This window comes from Lepus europaeus, chromosome 9 (assembly GCF_033115175.1).
Source record: "Lepus europaeus isolate LE1 chromosome 9, mLepTim1.pri, whole genome shotgun sequence".
Lineage (NCBI taxonomy): Eukaryota > Metazoa > Chordata > Mammalia > Lagomorpha > Leporidae > Lepus > Lepus europaeus.
In genome coordinates, this window is record NC_084835.1 from 116,853,747 (window position 1) to 116,874,487 (window position 20,741).

At 39.8% G+C, this 20,741-nt stretch overlaps 1 protein-coding gene across 2 annotated transcripts in view; it reads left to right on the top strand.

Annotated features, from left to right (window-relative positions):
- The window catches only part of DOK6 (docking protein 6), a 475,096-nt gene that overhangs the window by 368,767 nt on the left and 85,588 nt on the right, over nucleotides 1–20,741 (top strand). The window contains exons 7-8 of one of the 2 annotated variants that reach the window (XM_062201788.1): nucleotides 6,766–6,852; nucleotides 11,845–11,962. In XM_062201788.1, the coding sequence (XP_062057772.1) occupies nucleotides 6,766–6,852; nucleotides 11,845–11,962 (205 nt within the window). The remainder of the gene's footprint in view (nucleotides 1–6,765; nucleotides 6,853–11,844; nucleotides 11,963–20,741) is intronic. The other variant, XM_062201789.1, reaches the window with a different exon arrangement.

A 20,741-nucleotide genomic window follows, 5' to 3' on the forward strand; every position in this document is an offset into this window, starting at 1 on the left:
CAAGTCTTTTAAATAAGCTGGTGCCCTGTAATTAGGTGCATATACGTTGATAATCGTTATATCCTCTTGTTGAATTGATCCCTTAATCATTATATAGTGCCCCTCTTTGTCTCTCCTAACAGTTTTTGTGGTAAAGTTTATGTTGTCCGATATTAAGATGGCTACGCCGGCTCTTTTTCATTTCTGCTGGCATGGTATATCTTTTTCTAGCCTTTCACTTTCAGTCTGTATGCATCATTGTTGGAAAGATGAGTTTCTTGTAAGCAGCAAAAAAATGGGTTTTGTTCCTTAACCCAATCAGCCAAAATGTGTCTTTTAACTGGACAGTTCAGGCCATTAACGTTCAATGTGACTATTGAGAAGGAGTAACTTTGCTTTGCCATTTTCCAAAGATTTTTTTCTCTTATATGCTTTGAGCTTCCTGTGATCTTTTGCTGTGAGGTTTCCTTCCTTTACCTTCTTTCATATTGGTGTCCATGTTTCTGTGTTTCTGTATGTAACACATCTTTAAGCATGTTTTGCAGGGCTGGACGAGTGGCGACATATTCTTTCAATTTCTGTTTGCTGTGAAAGGTCTTTATTTCACCTTCATTCACAAATGAGAGCTTTGCAGGATATAATATTCTGGGCTGGCAGTTTTTCTCTCTTAGTACCTGGGCTATATCTCACCATTCCCTTCTAGCTTGTAGGGTTTCTGATGAGAAGTCAGCTGTGAGTCTAATTGGAGATCCTCTGAGAGTAATCTGGCATTTCTCTCTTGCACATTTTAGGATCTTTTCTTTATGTTTCACTGTGGTGAGTTTGATTACAATATGTCGTGGTGAGGATCTCTTTTGGTCATGTTTATTAGGGGTTCTATGAGCTTCCTGTACTAGGATGTCTCTGTCCTTCTCCAAACCTGGGAAATTTTCTGCTAGTATCTCACTGAAAATGCCTTCTAATCCTTTCTCCCTCTCCATGCCTTCAGGAACTCCTAGAACCCAAATGTTGGGTTTTTTAATAGTATCCTGTAGATTCCTGACAGTACTTTTTAGATTTCTGATTTCTTCTTCTTTTCTTTGATTTGACTGTTTCCTTTCCTGTTCTCTGTCTTCTAAGTCCGATATTCTCTCTTCTGCTTCACCCATTCTGTTTTTAAGGCTCTCTAATGTGTTTGTCATTTGATCTATTGAGTTCTTCATTTCATTATGATTTCTTGTCACTATCACAGTTTCTTGTTCTACTAGTTGTTTCATTTCATTTTGGTTCCTCCTTAATATTTCATTTTTGTGATAGAGATTTTCTATCTTGTCCATGAAGGATTTCTGTAGTTCAAGAATTTGTTTTTGAGAACTTCTTAATGTTCTTATCAATTTTTTGAGATCTGCTTCTTGCATTTCCTCTATCTCTTCATCTTCGTAATCTTGGATTGGGGTGTCTTGTTCACTAGGGGGCGTCATAGTGTCTTCCTTGCTCTTGTTACCTCGGCTTCTACGTTTGTTGTTTGGCATGTTGGAGATTATTTATTTATTTATTTATTTTTTTGCTGTGGTGTTTTTTTCCATTATACTATGCCTCTTAGTGGGCTGCCTGCTTTGATGGATCCTTAGAGGCTGTGATGGGTGTGGCCAGAGAGCTCTGCTTGATTCTTCAGGTTTAAGGCTGTGCAAAAAGTGACTCCTTGCTGGATCTCTCTCTTTTTTTTTTTTTTTTGACTCAGTTGGGAATTAATTCCGAATGGCTGAGTGGAGTTGAGGGTAGTTGAAATCTGGCCTCTGTTAGTATTCATTTGAACTACCCCTGGGACCACACACAGAGTTTATGCAGCCCTCAATGTGTTCTCAAGTTTCACCTTAGACCCAAAGTTACTGTGTTTGTGTACTCATTGCCGCTTTACATATGTAAAATGGCTCCTGCTCTTTGTTTTGCTCAAGTGAAGGGAGGGGCCTCTGCCTTTCCCCACTAATATCTCGCGTTTCTGAGGCTTTTGTCTTACCTCCCGTTCGTTCCCGCGCTGGGGAGATTCTGCGGCTCGGGTCCCGCGGTTGGATTTCCATGCGGTGGGCTCCTTGTAGGTCCTCTGTGTCACATCCACTAGATCCGGAAGCGTTTCCTCTGCAGTTTTTTTCTTGAATCTTTTCCTGAGGCTACAGTAATTCCACTTTTATGAAACTTTATTTTCCAGACTATCGGCGCACATCCTCACTATCCGCCATCTTGGCTCCGCCCCGTCAATGATTATATTTTAAAATTGCTAAGAAAATAAATTTCAAATGTCCTCATCATAAAAGTATTGATCAATAAGTTAATTAGCTTGATGTAATCATAAATCATAGCTTCACAATTTACCCATAAATGAATACAATTAAAATTTATTGATTTATGATAAAACACTTTAAATAGTACTTAAATATGCAAAAGCATGCGAAATAGTCATTAGAAATCAATGCTTTCTCATCTTAACAGATTAAACAAATAAATGTTGAGAGAACAAAATATACATTGATGAGTGTGTGTGTGTAGATAGATTCTATATCAATATATGTATCTTTTCAAGTACTCATAAAATATATACAGAAATTGATCACATCTTACATAAAAAATTAAAAAATAAACTTCAGCCTATGGAAACTGCTCAGCCCATGCTCTGATTATATGACTAAATTAAAACTAGTGTTAAATCATATATTAAAATCAATGCTTAATGAAATACACAAGGAAATATTTTATATATAAAAAGGAAGTAAGACTATAATAATAAAATTTTAGAAAATAATTATTTTATTTATAAAGCTACTGGGAGGTGGGCTAAGTGAAAATGCAAAAGCAAATGCCTTCATTAAATGAATAAGATTATAATTGCAAATACTTAACATAGGAAGATAAAAAAAGAGTAAGAAAACAAGAGAAAGAGCAGGTGGACATTAAGACAAGAGCAAAACATAAGATATAAGAAAAATTGAAAAATGTAAGTTCTTTATACAAATGAAAACCCAAAATCTTTCTAAAAAATAAAAATATAGAAAAAATTGTCCAAAAGTAAATGTAAGTAGTGTCTGTAAGTTGGAGATACAAAAGGCTTTGTAAAAATAGGAAAAATTCTTTTTAAAGTCTAAAAGAATTTGCTGCTTTTATATAAAATGTAAATACCAAGGAACTTTAAGAGAATTGATGACTCTTTGAGAAACAGTGGTGATAATTCTTATCTACACTCATACTAAAGTCCCTAGATGGAATTCTGACCTTTATTATTTTATTTTTATTTCTCAAAACACCTTAGTACTCATATTGGGATTTGTTTTTTTGTTTTGTTTTTAACTTTTATTTAGCAAATATAAATTTCCAAAGTACAGTTTATGGATTACAATGGCTTTTCCTCCCCATAACCTTTCTCCCACCCGCAACCCTCCCATCTCCCACTACCTCTCCCATCCCATTAACATCAAGATTCATTTTCAATTATCTTTATATACAGAAGATCAATTTAGTATCTATTAAGTAACGATTTCAACAGTTTGCATCCACACAGAACATAAAGTGTAAAATACTGTTTGAGTACTAGTTATAGCATTAATTCACATTAAACAACACATTAAGGACAGAGATCAGAGATTGGGATTTGTTAATTTTAGCATCGAAAGAGCAAAAATAAAGGTCTTGCAATGTGGACATAATGAAAAAATTGGAGACATAATGAGATGGCCTCTTGGGTTAGTCAGGACCCATGTAATGGAGTCTGTGCTAGACAGCTCAACAGAGGAACTTCTGTAAGTCACTTTACATTCAAGGTATGGGAAGAGCTGAGACAGTGATCAGAGATTAGAAAAGCAGGAAGGCCGGCACCGTGGCTCAATAGACTAATCCTCCGCCTTGTGGCACCGGCACACAGGGTTCTAGTCCCGGTTGGGGCGCCGGATTCTGTCCCGGTTGCCCCTCTTCCAGGCCAGCTCTCTGCTGTGGCCAGGTAGTGCAGTGGAGGATGGCCCAAGTGCTTGGGCCCTGCACCTGCATGGGAGACCAGGAGAAGCACCTGGTTCCTGCCTTTGGATCAGCGCGGTGCACCGGCCGCAGCAGCCATTGGAGGGTGAACCAACGGCAAAGGAAGACCTTTCTCTCTGTCTCTCTCTCTCACTGTCCACTCTGCCTGTCAAAAAAAAAAAAGAAAGAAAGAAAGAAAGAAAAGCAGGAAAGAGTCTATCACCCCTTCTTCCATTGCCTGCGACAGTTTAATGGATGCTGGCAAAAAAGCATGAAAGACTTTTCAGTCAGAGACAAAGGACTTTATGACACAGCAAGCATCATGAATTTCATGTCCATCAGACTCACTGTTCCGTATTCCCATGGGGCCATGTGCAGCCGCCCAGACGGACACTCCATGTGGACACAGCTGAGAAACCTGACTTTAGGAGGTTCCCAGTCTTACAAGGTGGCTGCTAGCAAACCTTGCCAGTGTTTGTCTTAGGAGACATTATCTGCTTTTCCCTGGTCAAGGAACACTGTGCCCTCTGTCCTGGAGGAAGTCACCATATTCTCAAATTCTCTGTTTAATGTAAGCATACTTGGAAAGATAATAAGGGACAAAAGCCGTCACAGGAAATGCTAAGTCATGAGTAACTCAGGAGGAATTGTTTTCTGACAATTACCCTTTCAACCAAATGTGTTCAAATGAGTTTTCTGAAGCTTATAGTAAGGAGAGTTGAAGATTGCAGCAGGAAATGGCGTTGTGAGCTCTCTCTGACATCAGCTACAATCTCGGATGCTTACAAATAAAAATTAAGTTTGTTTATTTACTGCCTTAATGGGAGTGAGAGGAGGCAGCCAACCCTTCTTTATTTATTTATGAGATTCCTCTCAATATAAGGCTCTTTTCTTTGGGTTGTTCCTTTTCATCAATTTGAGGGTAGCATAATCCTTATCCGTGTGATGTACAAATAAAATTTTAGCGTGTGTCCTTTGTACATCTAAAGTCAGGACAGGAGCTGATCAGTTCATTGTTGCTTATAGTGTCCATTTCACTTAACAGGTTTCCCCTTTGGCGCTCAGTTGTCACCGATCAGGGAAAACAAATGATATTTTTCTCTTTGGGACTGGCTTAATTCACTCAGCATGATGCTTTAGATGTACAATGTAATACTTTATCCTTTTTAGTATTTGTTGTTGTTGTTGTTGTTCTAGTACTATTGGTTGAACTCAGTAATTAACACACAATTATTCTTAGGTGTTTAAATTTTAACTGAAAAGTGATCCCTGTTAAATCTAAGAGTGGAAAAAGAGAGGGAGGAGACGAACAATTTGGAACATGCTCAATCGGACTGGCCGCAAATGGTGGAGTTAGAAATGTGCCAGGGGATTCCAACACAATCCCATCAAGATGGCATGTACCAATGCCATCGCACTAGTCCAAGTGATCAATTTCAGCTCACAATTGATAGTTCTGATAGGTCTAAGAGTCAAAGAGATCACACAAACAAGACAAGTATCTGCTAATACTAACTGATAGAATCAAAAAGGGAGAGAAAGATCCAACATGGGAAGTGGGATACACAGCAGACTCATAGGATGGCAGATGTCCTAAACAACACTCCGGCCTCAGAATCAGCCCTCAAGGCATTCAGATCTGGCTGAAGAGCCCATGAGAGTATAGCAGGCATGGAAAGCCAAGATATCATGGAAAAAAAAAAAAAGACCTAAATGAATGATCTCTGTGAGTGAGATCCCAGTGGAAAGAACGGGGCCATCAAAGAAGGAGGTACCCTTCTCCGAAGGGAGGAGAGAACTTCCACTTTGACTATGACCCTATCGGAATAAGATCGAAGTCAGCGAACTCTAAAGGCTTCCATAGCCCTGGCAACTCATGACTAGAGCCTAGGGAGATTACTGACGCCATGAACAGGAGTGTCAAATTGTTAAGTCAGCAACAGGAGTCACTGTGTACTTACACCCCATGTGGGATCTGTCCCTAATGTGTCGTCTAAAGCGAAGTGATGCTATAACTAGTACTGAAACAGTATTTTTATACTTTGCGTTTCTGTGTGGGCACAAACTGATGAGGTCTTTACTAATTATATACTGAATTGATCTTCTGTATATAAAGAGAATTGGAAATGAAAAAAAAAACAACCTGGTGTTAAAATGGAAATGGCATAGAAAATTAATTAATTTGAAAAAAAAATTATGTAGGATCTCTGTCTTTAATGTGCTGTACATTGCTATTTAATGCTATAATTAGTAATCCAATGGTAGTTTTTTCACTTTGTGTTGCTATATGGGCAAAATGTTGAAATCTTTACCTAATATATACTAAACTGATCTTCTGTATACAAAGAGAATTGAAAATGAATCTTTACATGAATGGAAGGGGAAAGGGAGCGGGAAGGGGGAGGATTGCGGGCGGGAGGGAAGTTATGGGAGGGGGGAAGCCATTGTAACCCATGGGCTATACTTTGGAAATTTATATTCATTAAATAAAAGTTAAAAAAAAAATTTTAGCGTGTGTCCTAATGGCACACTTTGAGTCTAAGTCATTTTCCTAGGATGCGGGATTTCTGAGATTTGTGGATGCAGTTCTCAGAGAGAACACAAACATTCTCATTACTCTCCAGACTTGGTTGCGCTGTGATCTTTACTTTTTCCAGATGCTAATAGCAATTTCTGATTCACTGCTTAGTATCTCAGTGAACTGACTGCTATCTCAGAAGAATGGAACCAAGAGTCAGGTAGAACCAAAAATGATAGATGATACCACAAGTGTCTCAAAAACTGAACGCACTGCCTCCATGTCTACAGGATGCTTGTTACACTGCAGATCCTTTCCAAACCCTGCCCTGCGTGAGAGGAAGAGCAGGTGATTCTTGCCTGCAGGAGAGACCACAGGTAAATGATGAGGGAGTTCTGGCACAAACATTTGCAGAATTTTGAAGCTCATCGAAGAATTTTCCACTAACTCTACTTAAAGCACAGCAGATCCTCATACTTGATTTAGAAGATGTGGATCCGTCCTAGTCAACTTCTTAAAATACAATAATTGCTTACAAATGATGCCACAATATAATCTTCTCTTTTATATATGTGAACACAGATTTTTAATTAGATATTTATTTGCAATATAAATATAAATTACCCTATATGCTTTTTTGATGTATACAATTTTACGATCCTGAAAGCCCTCCATGTTAAGTTGATGTATTATATATAGTAATTAAGAAATTTGTATAGTATTTTCAAAGTTACTGTTATCTTAATGCTTTTAATTGTTATAATATTAAAACACTTAAGGGTAGTTTTTGTATATCCTTTTTTTAAAAGATTTTTTATTTGAAAGAGTTACACAAAGAGATAAGGAGAGGCAGAGAGAGAGGTCTTCCATCCATTGGTTCGCTCCCCAACTGGCCGCAATGGCGGGAGCTGTACCAATCTGAAGCCAGGAGCTTGGAGTTTCTTCCAGGTCTCCCATGTGGGTGCAGGGGCCCAAGGACTTGAGCCATCTTCTACTGCTTTCCCAGGCCACAACAGAGAGCTGGTTCGGAAGTAGAGCATCCATATGGGATGCTGGCCCTGCAGGCAGTGGCTTTACCTGCTGTGCCACAGCATCTGCCTCGTATTTCCTCTTGTTGAACCTTCCCATCAAGAGAAGTTTTAGCAGGAGCTTAAAATCGGAACCAACAAAATCTTCTAATAAAGTGTGTGAAATACTGTCACATTGTTTAGTCATTGTGGACATCGAAAAGACTAGTTTATAACATACTGCTTAGGGGTCAGCACTGTGGCATAGTAGATTAAGCCTCCACCAGTGGCATCAGCATCCCATATGGGCACCAGTTCCTGACCTGGCTGCTCCACTTCCAGTCCAGATCCTCCCTTATAATGGCCTGGGAAAGCAATGGAAGACACCCCAAGTACTTGGGCCCCTGTACCCCACGTGGCACACCTGGAAGAAGCCCCTGGCTCCTGGCTTCGAATCAGCTCAGCTACAGCCATTGTGGCCATTTGGGGAGTGAACCAGCAGGTGGAAGAACACTCTGTCTCCCTTATCTCTGTAACTCTGCTTTTCAAGTAAATAAATAAATCTTTTAAAAAATAATATGTTGTTTAAAGTTAATACACAAATTAAAAGTCACCGGATAGCTCAGATAGATTCCACATCATTTGTTAGATTGTCCGTGGCCCAGATACTTGTACTAACTTCCTTGAGCTGCCATAACAAAATACCACAGATAGGGTGGATAAACAGAAATTTATCTTCTCACAGTTTGGGAGAATCAAAATGCAGGATCAAGATGCTGGCAGGATTGTTTGTTCTAAGATCTCTCTCCTTGGCTTGCAAATGGCCATCTTCCTGTTCTGTCTTCTTCTCTGGGGTCTCTTCCAAAATTTTGGAATTAGGATTAGATTTTGGATTAGGATTCCACTTTTATAAACCCCTTTAACCTATCTTAGCCTCTTCAGAGGCCCTGTCTTCACATAGAGCCCCAGCAGGGGTTTGGGGTTCTCCCTATGAATTTGAGAACAATTCAATCCATAGCAGTACACAATCCTTGATTATGAGATAGCCAAGATATACTGGACAAGATTTGTATCTGCGGCAGAGATCCTGAGAAAATCCATGATCAGGTACAAACACAAGTATTCCCTTTTTCTGCAGTTAAATATGGAAGTAGAATGAAGGAAAAGCAAAGAAACAAATGAAGGTAGAGATGCTGCTGAAGGCAAACTAGAACTGGAAAATGGGGATGAGTGAGAGCTGGAGAGAAGTGAAGAGCAAACTGAGTGGAGTGACTCAGATGGAGATGGCTCAGAGGTGTTCTCCTCTTGCCTCTGTTTCCAGCAAACAAAATGTGTTTGCTAAATTCCTATGGTGCTTAACTAAACATTTGGGAGGCAAAGTATTTCCCAGAATAAAAAAGAAAATTCATTTTTGTCAAAGTTTGGAAAGACTTATTATAAATAGATCTATTATAAATATTAATAAAATTATATTAGAAAAGAGAATGAAGAATGGTGAATACTACTGTAGACAGAACTATAACTAATATGAGACTCATTATATGGAGAAATTGATGTTATTAATGAGATTGCTAACACGAATTAAAGATTTATGTGTTTAATTAAGTTTATAGTTCATGTGGGAAATTGGCTTTAAAGACAAAAGCCCTTTTTTTTTCAGTAACAATTTCATAAAATGAGCCTTGTCTCCACTCCCTTACAGGAGATGAGAATATTTTACATATTCTCAACATGCATAGTCCGCCCATCAGTTCTCCCCTGGTGAGGTGAAGTAGAAAAGTGCAGAGCCCATGCTGGTACGAGCATTCAGATTCTAAGAGCTCTGTTCTACTAGAGCCCAGAAACGTGTCTTTTCTTTCTGTCACTTCTCCTGCTACACCCAAACTTGAATATATCAATTACAGGATGCAGAAATGGACAGGAAAATTTTGAAATATGTTAAATATAGAAAATATACAATTTGGTTGCCATATTGCTGTTTGGAGACATCTTTTTTTAGTGTAAGTATATGTTTTATTTTATTTTATTTAACTTTTATTTAATAAATATAAATTTCCAAAGTACAGCTTTTGGATTACAGCGGCTTTTTCCCCCGTAACCTCCCTCCCACTCACAACCATCCCATCTCCCACTCCCTCTCCCATCCCATTCACATCAAGATTCATTTTCAATTATCTTTATGTATAGAAGATCAATTTAGTTTATATTAAGTAAAGATTTCAACAGTTTGCACCCACACAGAAACACAAAGTATAAAGTACTGTTTGAGTACTAGTTATACCGTTAATTCACATAGTACAACACATTAAGGACTAAAAAAAAAGAAAAAGAACTTCAACAGTGCCAGATTCAATGGGCTGAATGTGGCACTTTTACGCTAAGATAGCAGTTCTGGAAATGCCCCCCTAGAAAAGGAAAAGTGAAGTGTGTTCAAGCTCTCCCACTGCACCTTCTGTTAAAATGTAGGCAGACCTTAGCCTTCTGCAGGGTCAGAAGACCTTTTACATCACGTCAGTTGGAACAGGCATCCCGATGTAAAGAGTAACAAGGTTTGAATCCAATGCTGGATGCAGAAGTCTGTGAGACACTGACGGGAAGAAGCACCAAGCAGAGTTCACACTGCAATGAGCCAAAAAGGACGACAGGGCTGTACCCAACACAGTCAAGGCTTTGTCAAGCCCCCACTTTTTACAGAGTCAAGAATTAAATTGGGGAAATGTGGAATTTTATTTATTAGAGGATTGTCCATTGTCTGTAAAAACGTGAATGCTTGCTCCAGTTGTGTAAGGGGAATGTATACTAAGATGCAATAAAGCCATTTCTGTGTGTTTTTAAAATCCTGGTGTGACTCAGAGATGAGAAGCAATGTGACCTCTTGTTTTATATGAACGGATGCCTGAGCCAGTGATGTGGTATGGTGTGGGTCTCCTCAGCTAACTCTAAAATAGATGCTTCAAGTTAGACAGTGTGCCACACTTTCATCACAGTTTCTCAGAGAAAACGCTGTTTTAATATGTATAAGGTTCTATCGCAAGAGCAACAGAAGGCTACTGGAGGAAGTAGCCACTGGGCAAGGGTGTGAGGAAGTGTCAAGGAAAAAGCTCAGGGGACTCCAAGGGCTGAAACACTGTGCATCCTGTGCTTGGCACCTGTCTGGGGCACCAGTTTCTGAAGAGTTTCTTGCGCCGTCTCCTTTTGAGCTATTTACCAGGCTGAATGTTGCAGAAAGCTGAGAGTAATGCAAATAACCCCCATCTGTAGAAATGCAAACCAGGGCTATGAGTCTGTGCTTAAGAATTCCCAACATTAAAAATGTGTTTAAAGTATACTTTCAAAACTCAGTACCTATTATGTTACTGTCAGAAAGATTTCAAGTCATCTTTATTATAACCCTGTGTGTCATAGCAATGGTAATAAAGTAACTACAGTTAAATGCAAAATCAAAGCCAAAAAATGCAAACAAATTTACCTGTGGAATCCAATTGATTATGGCCTGAGATGTCTGCCAGTAATGCAGATTGATGATAAGCCATTGGAATTCTCCTTAGGATCATTAGTACCATCTTAATTTTCCCTTTTTAATAAGTTAGATTAAACTGTTTCCAAATATTTATCTATTATAATTAATGGTAAAACTACTAGTTGAACAATACTCTATATCTTGTGTGGTTGTGTGGGTGCAGTCTGTTGAAATCTTTGCTCAGTATATACTAAGTTGATCTTCTGTACATAAAGATAACTGAAAATGAATCTTGATGAAGAGTGGGATGGGAGAGGCAGTGGAGATGGGATGGCTGTGGATGGGAGGGAGGTTATGGAAGAAAAAGCCACAACAATGCAAAAGTTGTACTTTGTAAATTTACATTCATTAAATAAAAAAAAAGATTTATATTTATTTATTTGAGAGGCAGAGTTACAGAGAGGGAGAGACAGAAAGAAAGGTCTTCCATCCGCTGATTCACTCCCCAAAAGGCCTCATCCACTAGAGCTGGGATGATCTGAAGCCAGAAGCCAGAAGCTTCTGGGTCTCCCACCCACATGTGTGCAGGGACCCAAGTACTTGGGCCATCTTCTACTGCTTTCCCAGGCCATAGCAGAGATCTGGATAGGAAGAAGAGCATCTGGGACTTGAACTGGAACCCATTTGGGTTGCTAGCAGAGGCTTAGCCTCCTATGCCACAGTGCCAGCCCCAGAAAATTATTTTTACTTTCAAAAAAGTTATCCTTTAAACAGGAAACTCTGCAGGTATCTGAAACACATTCTATCATGTGTCACCCAAACCAAACCCTCAACATTTAAAAGGACAGATGTCAGTTTCATATTTTAAATAAAGCCTAAGATATGTTTTCCTTTTGTTTTAGCTTCAGACAAGCCTGACTGAGCCCATGACGTTATCCAAATCGATCTCTCTTCCTCGTAGTGCGTACTGGCATCACATCACTCGTCAGAACAGTGTTGGGGAAATCTACAGTTTGCAAGGCAAGTAACCTTAAAATAATGAAGCTGCGTCAGGTGCACGGGGAGTCATGCAAATCACTGTGTATTTACACCGCTGGCTTTTCCTCCATTTCCATTTGTCAGCTGTCATCGGCCACAGTGGGAGCTTGGCAATTTACAGTGGCTTTTTAAAAGCTATCATTTCATACATCGAGGATAAAAAAATTATTCTGAACATTACTGTGAGGGCCAAGGACCCAATTTGGCACAAGACTTTGACTAAAACATTATACAAAGCACATTATCACAAGCTAAAAGCTAATGCTGAGGTCTGTTTCATGCTGTGTTTTAAAAGGGGTTTCTTTCTTAGCATGTTTTTCCTTAATCAGATTAAGTATCAGTTGAGAAGGCTGACTTCTGACTCTGCAGTAACCTGCTGCATAGACCTGATCACTGAGGTTTTAAGGTTTAGCCAAAGCTTTGACAGAGAAAGCATATGGAGAAGAGATTGTAGGGTAGACGAGGTCAAGTGTAAATACTTTCTTGGCTTCTGTGTATTTCCTAACAACAAATGGGCGAATAACGAGTATTGAATTGGCTTGGCTGGTGGATAAATTGATAGATAGAAGGATGTGTTCAGCATCAGCAGAAGCCTCACCATCAATAGTTGTCTTCCTGTTCCTTCCCTTCTGTTTTAAAATGAATTTCCTTATCCTTCAAATGAAATATTCAGTTACAAGCAAATAAGTAAGAACTGAACCACACTGGGGGAAGCCAGAAGCTAAGAATAAGACTGAAGCATACATACCTGAAAGCAACTTTGCATCCAACCAAAGGGAATTGAGCACCACAGGATGGGACATGATAGGTGTCCAATATGGTGAGGAGATGGGCAATTATGACCTTGAGCATAGCTGAGCATTCAGAATGCTTTTTTCCTTTAATTCTCTAGCTTTTGCACACAATAATAATGCTAGGTGTTTAAACAAAGAAAACAACCTCTCTTACATGCAAACTGAAATCATGTGAGGATCTTATAGCAGCAGTATTTCCTTTCCAGTGTTCCAGTCCTATGGTAATGGAATTTGGTTGATGACAATTAATGGTTGAAGATATAAGCTGCAAGGAAAAACAGTGAAACAATTTCAGTCACTTACTGAAGGCAACTTGGGTTTATTCTGTAAAGGCCCACTTATATTATCTCTGAACAGATTGGCTAACTGATTTCAAAGATAGCGGTTAGCTTTTTGTGTTATTTATTCGTTTGATAAAGTATTTACTAGAGTAAGGATTAGAGGACTGAGAAAAGCAAGAGTTACTTATTTGACAATTTCAAGAATCAGAAAGAATGGTGAGGGTCAGGTATCTGGCCTGGCGATTAAGATGCCAGTTAGACGATCAGCATCCTGTATCAGAGTACCTGAGATCAGCCCTGGTTCTGGCTCCTGAGTCCCACTTCCTGCAGACTATGGGAGACAGAGGCGTTAGCTCAAGTAGTTGGCTTCCAGCCACCCATGTGGAAAACTTGGATTGCTTCCCACTTGTTTTTTTAAGGATTTATTTATTTATTTATTTATTTGAAAGTCAAAGTTACACAGAGAGAGAAGGAGAGGCAGAGAGAGAGACAGAGAGAGAGAATCTTCTATCTGCTGGTTCACTCCCCAGTTGGCTGCAATGGCCAGAGCTGTGCCAATCTGAAGCCAGGAGCCAGGAGCTTCATCCAGGTCTCTCATGCAGGTGCAGGGGCCCAAGGGTTTGGGCCATCTTCTACTGCTTTCCCAGGCCATAGCAGAGAGCTGGATCAGAAGTGGAGCAGCCAGGATTCAAACTGGCACACATATGGGGTGCTGGCACTGGAGGCGGCAGCTTTACCCACTATGCCACAGTGCTGCATCCCCTGACTCCAGTTTTCACCCAGCTCTAGCTTTTGGAGACATTTGGAGAGTGGATCAGTGGATGTGCGCACTCCCTCTTTCTCTCTCATAAATTAATATTGTTTTTCATTTTTTTTAAATGTGAGAGAGCAAGATATGAGCTTCTCCTACTTTTGCTTCTCTCCACAAATGCCAGTGACCATGTACTCAAGTTGCTTGAGCCATGATCTTATAAAATTAATAATACCTACTCCTGTGATTAGAATTAGAGAATTGGCTACCCGTATTTGGTTATTTCTAATTAAACATAATCATATACATTTAAAATTGATATTTGCTTGAGGAAAACTAAGACTATATTTAATTGGGAAAATGAAAACCGTCACAATTTTCAGTGAAAAAACATTGAGATGTTAATACAAATAGTTTGGGAAGATGTTAAAAAGCTGTGTAATGATAACTGTGGATTTTGTCAAATGTTTTAATCTGTAAATACAGAAAATAAAACACGGTTGCTCTCATTTGGTAGCATAAGTCACATGCTTCTCACAAGGGAGAAATAACATTTAGACTACACACACTTCATAAATTATGTTGTGTGTGTCCAACAGGAAATATTAGAATGCATTGAAAATATGAAAACATTGCCAGACTCTTTGAAGGACAATATTAAGTTACCTCATCAAATACATATAATAATTGATTGGAATACTCTGATTTATCTCATTAATATTAGTTCTACCAAATTTAGAGCTTGAAATTACTTATTAATTACAATGAATAATTTACTTACATGGTCTCATATCACATTCTTTTCTGGTCAGTTAGTTATTGTCTGTGCAACAGCAAATATACATCGACTTAGGTAATTACTGTAAATCCAATATGCAGAGAAGGTATTCAATGTAAATTCCATTTTGCTGAAATGCTGTGGGCTGACTTTTTGCACTACATTCTTCTTAGACCAGCATACTATAACACTTCAACTCCCTTCATTGTATTGTTGTATCATGTATGAGGGCAACTCAGAAGACTTGTGGCTGGGTGGACATTTAGTCTATCAATTAGGACACCATTTAGGATGCCCATACCCCATATTAAAGTACCTGTGCTCGATTCCTGGTTCTGGCTCCTGGGAGGTAGCAGCGATGGTTCCAGTAATTGGGTTCCTGTCACCATCCCAGGATGCATTGCTGGTAGATTTCTCCCTCTCTCTCTCTCTGTCTCTCCTCCTCTCCCTTCTCCTCCCCTTCCCTTCCCCTCCCCTCTATCCACAATGACTAAGATGTGAAACCAAACAAGGTGTCCATCAATAGATGAATGGATAAAGAAATATGGTATATATACACAGTGAAGTATTAGCCTTAAAAAGGAAATTCTATCATTTGTGGAAAAATGGATGAATCTGGAGGACATGATGTTAATGAATAAGTCAGACAAAGAAAAGTACATACCACATGTTCTTCCTCATATATGGATTGCTTAAAATCTCAAAAATGGAACAGCATTTACTAGAGGCTTGGGGGAAGTGAGGGAGGATAGAGGGAGTTTGAATAACATGAGAGTTAGATTGAAAGAATAAGTTCCTCATGTTACACAGCATAATGAGGTGACTATGGGTCACAATAACCTAATGTATATTAGGAACTCCAAGCTTCCAGACATAAAATATTGTCAGTGAATGGCAAACTTTGATTTACCCTGATTGGATCAGCACACATTTTATACTTGTATTGCAATGTCACACTGTAGCACAAAAATATGTACTTATTGTGAAATGAAAATAAATAAAGTATTTGTGTAAAATAGAATTAAAAGGCTTATGTTGGTGTAAAAAATTTTGAGATCTATGCATACAAAGGATCTTCAGTGAGTTCTTGGAAAATTTGTAATATGTGAAACTAACAATGGGCTTCTAATTTTGCACCAAGAGAAGTTTATTTTTAATTCCATATTTCCACAAAGTCTTTGAAATACCCTCATATGTAGTAATATAATATCAATAACTGTATATCCAGATACATAGATAACATATAAGTAGATACAGATATAAACTTGTTAGTGATACATTAACAATGATGATTTATTTAATTATCCTTTTGTCTTGTTGGAGCAGTCAAAATTAAACAGAGGACAAGGAACTCAATAACTTTTTACTGGGGCTATGTACTAATGGATCAGGACACAACAAAACTACTAAAACAAGGAAGAAATAAAAACAGGAACAATGAACTTCAGCACCCTTCCATGCATGTACATATTTGTCCCACAAAACTATATTTAAAAGTAAGGTTCATTTGTGTATCACTTTCTGTTGTGCTCCATAGAGTGGCATCACTTCTTTTTGATGAAGAGGAAAATATACTTAGCCAACTATCACTATCAATTTTACAATCAAAGTAAAAATCTTGTAATGCGGGTGTTACATCACAAAGTTAACTCCAGGACATTGAGGAATATAAGTACATCTTTGTAATTTTCTCATCATACCTTTCATTCTAACTGTGAAGCTGAAATCAATATGAATTAAATTCAGAAGGCTTCACTCAATAGTTAAGGGGAGGATTATATCTATTTAAGGTTTAATAGATTGGGAGTCATTAGTAAGTGGCACAAGAAGTAGAATTGAAAAAATAATCCTGATGTGAAAACAAATCCATTCTGTATACTAAGCCTTACCTGTAACTTCGACTGCCAGTTACTCTCAAAGCTTCACACTTAGCTCGGTTTCTCTGTATTTGCTTCTGTCACACATTTCTGGATGCAGTCTTAAGTGCCAGATACTGAAATCCTTCATCTACCTTAATATTTGGAGAATAAGTGCCATAGAATTTGTTCATCTCTTTGGACTACTCCCAAAAGGGTGCTCTGACGGAACGAGTTATTATAGTTTCCCTATTGTACTCCTGTAATCTGGAATCAAAGAGAAGCACTAATTAGCTTTCAGCAAGTGCATATTATTCCAAGTAATAGTCAGTTGCTGTTTAAAATCTCTACCCAAATGTGGTTTGCAATAGGTTGAATATGCTACCTCTTCTTGCAGAAGTGGTAAATACTTTTCTCTTTCTTGACAAATAAGAATGATTGATGTGTATTATAAGATAATTTTCTATTTGCATTTCTCTAACTTACTTTTCATTTATGAATCTTTTCATCTTCAGATTTTAATATTAAAGTGTTGTTGTGTTCCATTGGGTGAAAAGGGGTCATTTTGCCATCCTTATTCTTGTCTCTTCAATTTCTGCATTTGTTTTTAGGTATTTGTGGAAATAATTTTTTTTCCTCCGATTGCTTTTTTCTTTGGACTATGTCTCTGTGGCTTAGTGGAGTGTCTGCGCTTTTAGTGAATACCCAGAGGTATGTGCTGGGTGTGGCCAAGAAGCTCTGGTTAGTGCTCCAGGTTGGAGAGAGTATCTAGGGTGACGCCCATTTTGGGCATGGTCTCCTATTTTTATTACAAAGGCGAGTATGATCACCTCTGTTGGCATAATCACGCACTCTCCTCCTCTCTTCTAAGGTGATCAGTGCCCGGATGTTAGCCCACAGTGGGCTATACTCATACTGCACGAAGGATCTGTGTAGCCTTCAATGTGAGCACTGATTCCATTGCAACAACCCCCCCAGGCAATCATGGAGCTTTGAGCATATGGAGCCACTCACAGTGATTGCCCAGACACCCAGCTACACCCTGCACCCTGTCCTGCAGTCAGAGTTCCCACAGCCTCAGCACACAAGATTCCCACAATCACGTGGTGCAGACGATCCACTCCACACCGCTAGACTGTCCATTCACAGAGAGACAGAGACGTTCCCAGAGCCAGCTGCCTGTGGGTGCTCCGCCTAGGCGGTGTAAGCCCTGGAACCTGTAATATTTGAGAGGCTGGGAACACCTCACAGTCCTATGTGAGTGCCCAGCCTGCTGTCAATCCTCCCAGCCAGACTCAAAGTCAGTGGGGAACAAAGATTTTTCCCTCTGGTAAAATCCCTGGATCGCACACATGCACAAGAGCTGCCAGTCGCAGCCCATTCTTGTTTCACAATGACGTTTTCTTCCAGCTTGTTGCTCCTGCAGCTAAAGCTGACAAGATGATGTCTTGTCTCGGCCAGTTGCTGGGCACGTGCACAAGAACTGGCACAGCTGCTACATATGTCCAACATGGCGCCCTCCCTCTCTCAACCAGTTTTGGGTACCATTGTAGGGGGATGGAGAGAGAAATGTGCCTCTTTTTCCGCCGTTAGGAGGTACCCTATCCTGCATATGACTCCAGTCTGGACTCAGACTAGGCTCTCCCTGCAGCTGTATCACCAGTGGCAACAGCTCCCGTAATCTGATCTTGCCTCACTCTTCAAAGCTGGTGCTCTCTCGGGCTCTCAGCTGCTGGGATCCTGTGTTGTGTCTGTGCTCGTGCTGCATGTCCACACCCTCCCGTGGATCCAGTGCCCTTCTTCCTTCCATACAATCTCCACTGTGGTCTTCTCTCTAACTCTCTCTGAGAGTGCACTCCCTCCAGTTTTTTTTACCATCTTCCCCTAGCCTAGAGCAGTACACTCCCCCTATTCTGCCATCTTGGAATTCCCCTCCTTTTCGTTTATGAATAATGTTGTGTCACCAACATACTAGAGATATGACGGCTAGACTTTGGGAAACCTAACTGCTAAAGGGAATAAAATATGAGTATGAATTCTATGAATTCATCACTTAGAAGTGAATGCTTCCTGGGGCAGGCATTTTGGTGCAACACGTCAAACCACTGCTTGGGATGCCCACATCCCATACTGGAGTGCTGATTCGAGACTCCTTTGCTTCCAGTCCAGCTTCCTGCTAATGTGCCTGGGAAGCAGTGGCCAAGTACTTGTGCTCCTACCACCCATGTGGGAGATCCAGATACGAGTTCCTGGCTTCTAGTTTCAGCATGGCCCAATCGTGACTGTTGCAGGTATTTGGAGAGTGAACTAGCAAATGGAAAATCTCTCTCTGTAACTCTCCCTTTCAAGTAAATAAACATTTTCTAAAAAAAGAGAAGTGAATGCTTTCGATATAGTATTTGTTTTATATTGATACAATTATGATTTAATTCCAAGGCCTTGGAAAATGTGTTGGGAGCATGATGAACATTCAGAAACTCAAAAAGGAGAGGGAGGGAGGAAGGGAGAGAGGGAGGGAGAGAGAGAGAGAGGGGAGAAGAAGAAGAGGAGGAGGAAGAGGAGGGGAGAAGAAAGGGGAGGAGGAGGAGGAAAGAAAAGAGGGAAGGGGAGGAGAAAGAACAGAAAGTAGGAGAAAAAAAAAAGCATAGGGAGAGGGGCCAGTGCTGTGGCGTAGCGAGTAAAGCCGCCGCCTGCAGTGCTGGCACCCCATATGGGCACCGGTTCAGGTCCTGGATGCTCCACTTCCAATCTAGCTCTCTGGTATGGCCTGAGAAAGCAGTAGAAGATGACCCAAGTCCTTGGGCCCCTGCACCCGCATGGGAGACCTGGAAGATGCTGCTCCTGGCTTCAGATAGGCCAACTGCGGCTGTTGTGGCCAACTGGGGACTGAACCAGTGATTGGAAGACCTCTCTCTCTCTCTGCCTTTCCTTCTCTCTCTGTGTAACTCTGACTTTCAAATAAAAATAAGTAAATCTTTTAATAAAAGCATAGGGAGGTGAGATTACCAAGATTTTCTTATATTAGGACTCTCATCTTGGTTTTGAATCACTACTGGACATATTTAGGTGACAGACAATATAGTGAATTCTTTAACTTAATAGTTTGTAAAGATGACAATGCATATTTTGAAAATGACAAATCAAATTACTAAAAACCTCTGATGGTACCAGGTGCACTGCAGGCACTCTGTGGGTCTTTATTGAATGTAAGAAATGAATGAGCAATGCTTTACCAGGACACACAGTGGTGACGACATCTACACCAGTCCTCCTCCGTGAGGGTGGGCTTGAGGAGCAGCATCCAGTCCCACCCTTGGCCCATTTCAGGCAGCCCATGTTCGTCTGCGCATGGCTGGGTCTTGATCAGCATGTCTGCTCCTTGCCTTAGATACCTGCTACCACTAGTCTTTATTTTGGTAGGCAAAGGAGGTGCTATGAAATCCTGTTGAGCTGTTCCTCTAACCTGGTTAACTTCATTTATGTCCCTCTCCACCTACTGCTTTCACGCTGCACTTATTTCCTTATCAATAAACTGAAATGATGAGAAGGAGAGCCAAGAATGTGAGCTGAAATTGGTCCCAGTGAGCACATTTTTATGGGGCTCTGTACTATGCTTAAACCTTCTTTGATGTATGTCTTTACTTACTTTCACACAAAATTATATGGGATACACTTTGGTTCATATTTTTAACAGCTTGAACAACTTCACGCTTTGAATCAAGGATGACTGGGTATCCCTTTATAAAGGTGACACCTTTTGGAGTCCTGCTTTCCCTAGCACCAGTTAATACCCAAGTGCCAACACCTCATTGTCTACTTCCCTTTGCCCTTTATGCATCTGTAAGTCTGTTAAAGACCACTGGTGTCAGCACCAAGGCATACCCGATTACACAGAAGGCATTTATTGCTCCCAGAAAGGGCATTTGAGGCTCCAGTTTCTCAGAAGGACAGGATGCAGAAAGCAATTAGAATTAGAGATAACCTTCAGGAAACAGTAAATAGAGTTCTGCCTTAGATTAGCGTGGTAAATCAAAGGGTTTATTTACTCTACTCAGCTGTGACCCCTGTCCTTCATGACTACCCATCAGTGTCAAGTCTGCACTGGGTATCATTTGCTTCCATTGAGATGTTCTACTTAACTTTTCCATTATATGATGCTTTGCAAATTGCAAAGTTAATAAATTGCTCCTGTAGCAAGTTTAAAAATTACAGAAGTTTGCAAAGGAAGTGAAAAGGAACCTGGGTGCATTTGAGCTGCCCTCTTCCCAACATTTGGTGTGTACATTTTCAGGTGTATCAAT